The sequence below is a fragment of the Sciurus carolinensis genome, chromosome 9 (genome assembly GCF_902686445.1).
Source record: "Sciurus carolinensis chromosome 9, mSciCar1.2, whole genome shotgun sequence".
Taxonomy (NCBI): domain Eukaryota; kingdom Metazoa; phylum Chordata; class Mammalia; order Rodentia; family Sciuridae; genus Sciurus; species Sciurus carolinensis.
In genome coordinates this window covers 65,026,914-65,036,298 of record NC_062221.1, presented here as the reverse complement: position 1 = coordinate 65,036,298, position 9,385 = coordinate 65,026,914, and the positions used below count along the sequence as shown (strand labels likewise).

Sequence of the window (9,385 nt, the reverse complement as noted above, 5' to 3'; positions counted from 1 at the left end):
TCACATCTTACACTACTTCTGTTACCTCATTGTCCATCATTTGAAATGGTAAACCCTTTTAGCAAACTTACTGTTTATATTGTAGACAATAATTGAACACTTCAGGTCTGTCTATTGTGACAAAACTATAAACACCTTAATAGGAGTCATTTGGTTTAAGGTGGTATGTCGTTTGCATTGGGTGCTGTTAATATTTGTCTCCCCCTTAAAGGTGAGGTACTGGAAGCCTTCAGGGACACTGTAGGATTACAGGGTAGAATTTGTATTGCCTCAGCTCCATACCGCTAGATGAGAAGACACACAAATAACATGAAAAAAACAAGGGAACAAAGTGCATCAAACAAAGATGTTCCAACAATAGAACCCATAGACAACACAGTAGAAGAAATGTCAGAGGAGTTTAGAAAATACATGGATTGATCTTTGAAATAAAAGATGATATTGGAGAGAAAACACAGAAAGTGAAAGATCACATCAATAAAGAGGCAGAGATCATAAAAAGGAATCAAGCAGAAATCTTTGGAATGAAGGAAACAACAGACCAAATTAAAAATTAAATAAAAAGTATCACCAACAGACTAGGCCACTTGGAAGACAGAACCAGAAAACAAAGACAAAATATATACTCTTGAAAATAAAGTTGACTACACAGAGAAGATGGTAAGAAACCATGAACAAAACTTCCAAGAAATATGGGATAACATGAAAAAGACCAAATTTAAGATTTATCAGACTAGACGAAGGTGTGAAGATATAAACTAAGGAATGAATAATCTTTTCAATGACATAATATCAGAAAACTTCCCAAATATAAAGAATGAAATGGAAAATCAACTATAAGGGGTTTACTGGTTCCCAAATGTACAAAATTACAGCAGACCCACATGAAGGCACATTATAATGAGAATGACTAACATACAGAATAAAGATATAATTTTAAAGACTGCAAGATTAAAACATCAAGTTACATATAGGGAATCTCAGTTGATTTCTCAACCCAGACCCTCAACACCAGGAGGTCCAGGAATGACATATATCAAGCTCTGAAAGAAAATGAATGCCAACCAAGAATTTTATATCCAGAAAAATGAAGCTTCAGATTTGAAACGAAATACAAACCTTCCATGATAAACAAAATTTAAAAGAATTCACAAACAGAAAGCCTGCACTACAGAACATTCTCAGCAAAATATTCCATGAGGAGGAAATGGTGGGGGGTGGGAGGAAAACCCAGCAAAGGAAAGAACTACACTAAAGAAAAGGTAAATCAAAGGAGAAACTAAGTCAAGTTAGAAACAAAAAAATAAACCCAAATGACTGAGAATACAAATCACATCTCAATAATAACCCTGGAGGCCGGCACGCGCCGCCGCCTGGGAGGCCGGGCGAGGCCGCGGCGGAGGCGGAGGCCGGTCGCCCTGGGCGGCGCGGGGCCCCAGAAGTCCGTCCTCCCCGTTAGACGACAAGCGGTCGAGGGGAGGGGACAGCCAGGCAGGCAGGAAGCTACAGCTTAAAAGGGCTGCCCGCGCTGAGTCCCTCCTCCCTCAGTCCCAGGCCTCCGAGCGCACCTCTCCTGCGGCCCGCTGGCCCCTGGCTTCTACTCTCCGCCATGTACTGCCGCTTGGGCGAAGCGCTGCTGCTGTCGCGCGCCGGACCCGCTGTGCTGGGCTCAGCGGCAGCGGACTCGGCCGCGTTGCTGGGCTGGGCCCGCGGGCAGCCCGCCGCCTCCCCGCAACTCGGGTTTACGCCGCCCGCCCGGCGCCACTACAGTGAGGCGGCGGCCGACCGCGAAGACGACCCCAACTTCTTCAAGATGGTGGAGGGCTTTTTCGACCGTGGCGCCAGCATCGTGGAGGATAAGCTGGTGGAGGACCTGAAGACCCGGGAGAGTGAAGAGCAGAAGCGGAACCGGGTGCGAGGCATCCTGCGAATCATCAAGCCCTGCAACCATGTGCTGAGCCTCTCCTTCCCCATTCGGCGCGACGACGGTTCCTGGGAGGTCATCGAGGGTTACCGAGCCCAGCACAGCCAGCACCGCACGCCCTGCAAGGGACGTATCCGTTACAGCACTGATGTGAGTGTAGATGAAGTAAAAGCATTGGCTTCTCTGATGACTTACAAGTGTGCAGTGGTTGATGTTCCATTTGGGGGTGCTAAAGCAGGTGTTAAGATCAATCCCAAGAACTATACAGATAATGAATTGGAGAAGATCACAAGAAGGTTCACTATGGAGCTCGCCAAAAAAGGTTTTATTGGTCCTGGCATTGATGTGCCTGCCCCGGACATGAGCACAGGCGAGCGGGAGATGTCCTGGATCGCTGATACCTATGCCAGCACCATAGGGCACTATGATATTAATGCACATGCCTGTGTTACTGGTAAACCCATCAGTCAAGGAGGCATCCATGGACGCATCTCTGCTACTGGCCGTGGTGTTTTCCATGGAATTGAAAACTTTATCAGTGAAGCTTCTTACATGAGCATTTTAGGAATGACACCAGGATTTGGAGATAAAACATTTGTGGTTCAGGGGTTTGGTAACGTGGGCCTGCACTCTATGAGGTATTTACATCGTTTTGGTGCTAAATGTGTTGGTGTTGGTGAATCTGATGGGAGTATATGGAATCCAGATGGTATTGACCCAAAGGAACTGGAAGATTTCAAATTGCAACATGGATCAATTCTGGGCTTCCCCAAGGCAAAGGTATATGAAGGAAGTATCTTGGAGGCTGACTGTGATATACAGATCCCTGCTGCCAGTGAGAAGCAATTGACCAAATCCAATGCACCCAGAGTCAAAGCCAAGATCATTGCTGAAGGTGCCAATGGACCAACCACTCCAGAAGCTGATAAGATTTTCCTGGAGAGGAACATCATGGTTATTCCAGATCTCTACTTAAATGCTGGCGGAGTGACAGTATCTTACTTTGAGTGGCTGAAGAATCTGAATCATGTCAGCTATGGCCGATTAACCTTCAAATACGAAAGGGATTCTAACTACCACTTGCTCATGTCTGTTCAAGAGAGTTTAGAAAGAAAATTTGGAAAGCATGGTGGAACAATTCCTGTCGTACCCACTGCAGAGTTCCAGGACAGGATATCGGGTGCATCAGAGAAAGACATTGTGCATTCTGGGTTAGCCTACACCATGGAGCGTTCAGCCAGGCAAATTATGCGTACAGCCATGAAGTATAACCTGGGCTTGGACCTGAGAACAGCTGCCTATGTCAATGCCATTGAGAAAGTCTTCAAAGTGTACAACGAAGCTGGCGTGACCTTCACATAGATGGATCTTGGTTAACTTCCTCACCACCCTCTTTACCTATAACTTCTGCTGACCTATCACAAGTTTACATGTAACTGCAGAAATCTTTCTCTCATGATCTATTAAACAATGGACACTGTTCTCAACAAGTCAATCTGTTCAGCCCCTTAAGAAGAAAGAATTAAGTTTAGGGGATCTGTACAATTTGATGAGTATGAAAGTAGAAATCACCTATTCCAGAGAGCCATTTAGGCACTTTGCTTTTAAATAAAAAGTCTTTTGCCTGACTGTGCTGCCTTGCTCCAGGGCTCTTCCCAACATAGTCAGTGCTATTGCCAGGGAAAGCAGTCAAGAACAGTCACTCAATTTTGCTCTGGACAAATCTGGGACGTACTATAACATGGACACATGTGAGAATTAGATATATTGTTTTCAGAAAGTAGCATGGTCCTCAAATGAGTTATTGATATTACATCTGCATAATAACTCAGTTTTACAAGCTGCAAACAAAAATAAAAGCTGTCTCGTATGCATTTTATTCTCATAGAATAAAATAAGTACATGCTGCTGTAATAAAATTGCCTTGAATCACTTTAATAAGCCAAACTTAACTCAAGCAGTGAATGCCTATAAACATAGTAAATGAAGAAACTAGTATTTTTATATCATAAAACAGTATCATTTATAGCTTATCAGTCATGTATTGTCCAGCAAAAATAAAAAGCTTGATGGAGGTCTGTCTTCATACCCAGAAACATTGGAGGCTATTTTTGTTAAAACTATCAGAATTTGCTAACTACCATTAGGATACATAGTCCAAAGAGTTTAGTAACCTCTTTATCATGTTAGTTAATTGTTCTTCCCTTTTGAAGATATATTGTGTTGACTAACTGAACCCTAATTCAAGTAGTGTCCCAAGAAAAACCACTGGGCTCCCCATTTGAAGTCCAGCTGACTCTGAGCATTGCTGGTGGCCACAACTCAGACTGTGTCCTCTCCTTCTGGAGGCTTTGCATTCTGCACCCAGCTTCATTAACAGCAGGCTGAAAACAACATAGGTTCTAGTGTTTATAGAGTTTTTTGGCCAGGACCTTTTGAGCAGTAGTGTCCCAATAAAGTTACTAGATATTTATGTAAGAATGCGTGCTTTTTTTTTTTTTTAAACAGTAATGCCCTTTCACAGATTTCTAACTACTTTGTAACTGCCTGACTTAACCTGATGATAAAAGCAGTTATTAAAAGTCTACCTTTTCCAAAAAAAAAATAATAATAATAATAATAACCCTGAATGTTATTGGCCTAAACTCATCAATGAAAAGACATTGACTGGCAGATTGGATCTAAAAAAAATGAACCAACAATATGCTGTCTTGAAAAGACTCACCTCCTAGGAAAAGACATCCACAGACTGGAGGTGAAAGATTGGGAAAAAACATATCACTCACATGGACTATGTAAACAAACAGAGGTTTCCATCCTCATATCAGACAAAGTAGACTTGAAAACAAAGTTAGTTAGAAGGGATAAAGAAGGACATTTCATACTGCTGAAGGGAATCATACACCAACAAGACATAACAATCTTAAATTTATATGACCCAAATAATGGAGCATCTATATATGTCAAACAAACTCTTCTCAACTTCAACAATCAAATAGACCACAATACAATAATATTGGGTCACTTTAACACACTTCTCTTAGCACCGGATAGATCTTCCAAACAAAAACTAAACAAAGTATAGAATTAAATAATACAATGATTTAGACTTATTGGACATATATAGAGAATTTTATCCATCATTGAGTGAATACACTTTCTTCTCAGCATCACATGGATTCTTCTCTAAAACAGACCATATGTTATGCCACAAAGCAACTCTCAGCAAATCCAAAAAAATAGAAATCCTACACTGCATTCTATCAGCTTATAATAAAATAAAACTAGAGATCAATGATAAAATAAAAAATAGAAGCTACTCCAACACCTGGAGACTAAATAGCATGCTATTGAATCATGAATGGATAAAAGAGAAGATCAAGGAGGAAAAAAAAATACTTAGATGTAAGTGAGAACACTGATGTATCAAAATCATTGGGATGCTATGAAGACAGTGCAAAGAGGAAAGTTCATTGTATTGAGCTTATACATTAAAAGAATAAAAAGTCAACAAATAAATGACCTACCATTACATCTCAAAGCCCTAGAAAAGAAGAACAAATTAACACCAAAAGCAGCAGAAAACAGAAAATAATTAAAATCAGAGATGAAATTGAAACAAAAGAAACAATTGAAAACAATTGACAAAACAAAAAGGTGGTTCTTTGAAAAAAAATAAACAGAATTGATAAATCCTTAGCCACACTAACAGAGAGAGAGAAAACCCAAATTACTAAAATTTGTGATAAAAAAAGGAAATATCATGATGGATACTACTGAAACACAGAATATAATTAGAAACTATTTTGAAAATTTATACTCAAATAAAATAGAAAAACTTGAAGACATTGACAAATTTCTAGAGTCATATGATTTACCCAAACTGATGCAGAAGGACATACACAATTTAAACAGATGAATTTCAAGCAATGAAATAGACTACCAATCAAGAAAAGACTAGGACCAGACAGATTCTCAGCTGAGTTTTACAAGACCTTCAAAGAACAAATAACACCAATACTCCTCAAATTATTCTGTGAAATAGAAAAGGAAGGAACCCTTCCATAGTCTCAGTCTATGAGACTAGTATCACCCTGATATCAAAACCAGACAAAGACACATCAAGGAAAGAAGACTTCAGACCAATATCCCTGATGAACATAGACACAAAAATTCTCAATAAAATTCTGACAAATTGCATACAAAAACATATTTAAAAGATAGTGCACTATGATCAAGTGGGGTTCATCCCTAGAATGCAAGGTTGGTTCAACATATGAAAATCAATAAATGTAATACATCACCTCAAAAAACCTAAAGACAAGAATCATATGATTATCTCAATAGACAGAGAAAAAGCATTTGACAAAATACAGCACCTCTTCATGTCCAAAACATTAGAAAAACTAGGGTTAGTAGGAACATACCTCAACATTGTAAAAGCTATCTATGCTAAGCCCATGGCTAACATCATTCTAAATGGAGAAAATTGAAAGCATTCCCTCCAAGAACTGGAACAAGACAGGGATGCCCTCTTTCACCACTTCTATTCAACATCATCCTTGAAACTCTAGCCAAAGCAATCAGACAGATGAAAGAAATTAAAGGGATATGAATAGGAAAAGATGAACTCAGAATATCACTATTTGCTGATGAAATGATATGATATTTAGAAGATCCAAAAAATCCCACCAGAAAGCTTCTAGAACTCATAAATGAATTTAGCAAAGTAGCAGAATATAAAATTAATACCCATAAATCAAATGCATTTCTATACATAAGTGACAAATCCACTGCAAGAAAAATTAGGAAAACTACCCCATTCACAATAGCCTCAAAAAAAGAAAAAAAAAAAAAAAAAACCTTGGGAATCAATCTAACAAAAGAGGTTAAAGACCTCTATAATGAAAACTACAGTACACTAAAGAAAGAAATTGAAGAAGATCTTAGAAGATAGAAAAGTTTCCCATGCTCTTAGATAGGCAAACTAATATTGTAAAAATGGGCATACTACCAAAATTGTTATACAGATTCAACTCAATTCCTATTAAAATCCCCATGACATTCTTCATAAAAATAGAAAAAACAATCATGAAATTCATTTGGAAAAATAAGAGACCCAGAATAGCCAAAGCAATCCTTAGCAAGAAGAGTGAAGGAGGAAGCATCATAATATACCAGACCTTAAACAATATTACAGAGCAATAGTGACAAAAATGGCATGGTACTGGCACCAAAATAGATGTGTAAACCAATGGTACAAAACAGAACACACAGAGACAAACCCGCATAAATACAGTTATCTCATATTAGACAAAGGCACCAAAAACATCCATTGGAGAAAAGATAGCCTCTTCAACAAATGGGGCTGGGAAAACTGGAAGTTCATATGTAACAAAATGAAATTAAATCTCTATCTCTCCCCCTACACAAAAATCAACTCAAAGGGGATCAAAGACTTAGGCACTAGAACAAAGACTCTGCACCTCACAGAAGAAAAAGTAGGCTCAAATTTTCTTCATGTTGGCTTAGGACCTGACTTCCTTAACAAGACTCCTAAAGCATAAGAAGTAAAATTAAGAATAAATAAATGGGATGGATTCAAACAAAAAAGCTTTTTCTCAGCAAAGGAAACATTTGATAATATGAAGAGAGAGCCTACAGAATGGGAAAAAATCTTTACCACACACACTTCAGATAGAGCACTAATCTCCAGGATATACAAAGAACTCAAAAAACTTAACACACACACACACACACACACACACAAACAACCAAACAATCCATTAATAAATGGACAAAGGAACTGAACAGACACTTCACAGAAGAAGAAATACAACTGATCAACAAACAGGAAAAAATGTTCATCATCTCTCACAATTAGAGAAATACAAATTAAAACTGCTCTAAGATTTCATCTTACTCCAGCCAGAATGGCAATTATCAAGAATACAGGTAACAATAAATGTTAACAAGAATATAGGGAAAAAGATATAATCATACATTGTTGGTGGGACCACACATTGGTGCAACCCCTTTGGAAAGCAGTATGAAGATTCCTCAGAAAACTTGGAATGGAACCACCATTTGACCCAACTATTCCACTCCTCAGTTCACACCCAAAGGACAAAATCTGCATACTACAGTGATGTAGCCACATCAATGTTTGTAGCAACTCAATTCACAACAGCAAGACTGGAAGAACCACAGGAGGGAGGAGGGAAAATGGTGCCAGGCAAACTCAGTGATGGGCTGAAGCTGGAGGGAGAAGACAGCACAGGGCTGATGAGTAAGGGCTAAGCAGAGGAGCCACAGATGGGAGGGGAGCAAACATGGCAGTGGAGGAGAGAGAGGAGACTGACAGGAGGAGGTGATGAGCAGACAGGCTCCTCTGTCTTTCCTGCTGTCTGGGGTCTGCAGCTTCCCCCTCCCCCATTCATGCTGCTCAGCAGTCTTCCTGAAAGCGCTTTAGTCAAGTCATTGTCATACTAAAGGAATCCCACGGCAAAGATGCCCACTCATGTCATTTGCTATTCAACACTAAAAAGAAAAAGAAATAAAGACACATGGATTGGAAAGAAAGTAATGAAACTGTTGCCGAAAGCAACAGGACCAGAAAGGTCCTTGTCCCCGATGTCAATCCAATAATGAGGACACGGTTTTGGGAAAAAGGAAAAAGAAGCTTTATTGCTTTGCTAACAAAAGAGAAACACAGGGGACTCCTGTCCCAAAGACTGCGATTCTGCCCATTAGCAGGAACAGGGAACTTTTAGAGAGGTGACTCAAAGACTACGTTCCACTTGTTCTGTCTGGAGTTGTTGCTGCTCTGTCATCGCAATTTTTTTTTAAAGTATTTTCATTTGTAGATGGACACGATATCTTTATTTTTTGTGTGTGGTGCTGAGAATCGAACCCAGTGCCTCACATGTTCTAGCTAAGTGCTGTACAACTGAGCTACAACCCAAGCCCCACAACTTATTTTTATAAATAAATTGCTCCTCCCTAATCTCTCCCCCTCTCTAATCTGAGGGAAACAGGATTGCCTTTCTTCCCCATCCTAGGTTGAGTTAATCTGTCCTTGAGTCCACACCTACCACAGGAAGGAAGTAATTCAGTCTTTGAGAATGGTATCAGAAATCTCAGAAGTTACTATCTCCCAAATTAACAAGTGAATTACAACTGGGTGGAGAATCACCTGTGGCCTTTGAATCATCTCTTTAAAAGCCTCCTGTGCCTGCTAATGGGCAGAATCAGTCTCTGGGACAGGAGTCTCGTGTTTTTCCTTGGCTAGCAAAGCAATAAAAATTTTTTTCCTTTTTCTTAAAACCACTTCCTCATTATTGGAATGGCGTTGGGAACAAGGACTAAGCCTTCAGTAATATCTGGGATACAGGTGTGGGCCACCAACCCAAGGTAATAGCAACTTTCTTATTGTTGCTGACAAGCCTGTATGTGTGTGAT

General features: G+C 39.6%; 1 protein-coding gene across 1 annotated transcript; it reads left to right on the top strand.

Annotated features, from left to right (window-relative positions):
* The first annotated feature begins 1,370 nt into the window (after positions 1–1,370).
* On the top strand, positions 1,371–3,404 carry LOC124993511 (glutamate dehydrogenase 1, mitochondrial-like). Its single transcript, XM_047565396.1, has one exon. It carries the CDS (start codon positions 1,610–1,612, stop codon positions 3,284–3,286), a length of 1,677 nt encoding a protein of 558 aa, XP_047421352.1. The 5' UTR covers positions 1,371–1,609; the 3' UTR covers positions 3,287–3,404.
* Positions 3,405–9,385: the final 5,981 nt, after the last annotated feature.

What these genes read in the sequence shown, in the direction of transcription:
- LOC124993511 (XM_047565396.1), top strand. Translation starts at nt 1,610, where the DNA reads ATGTACTGCCGCTTGGGCGAAGCGCTGCTGCTGTCGCGCGCCGGACCC.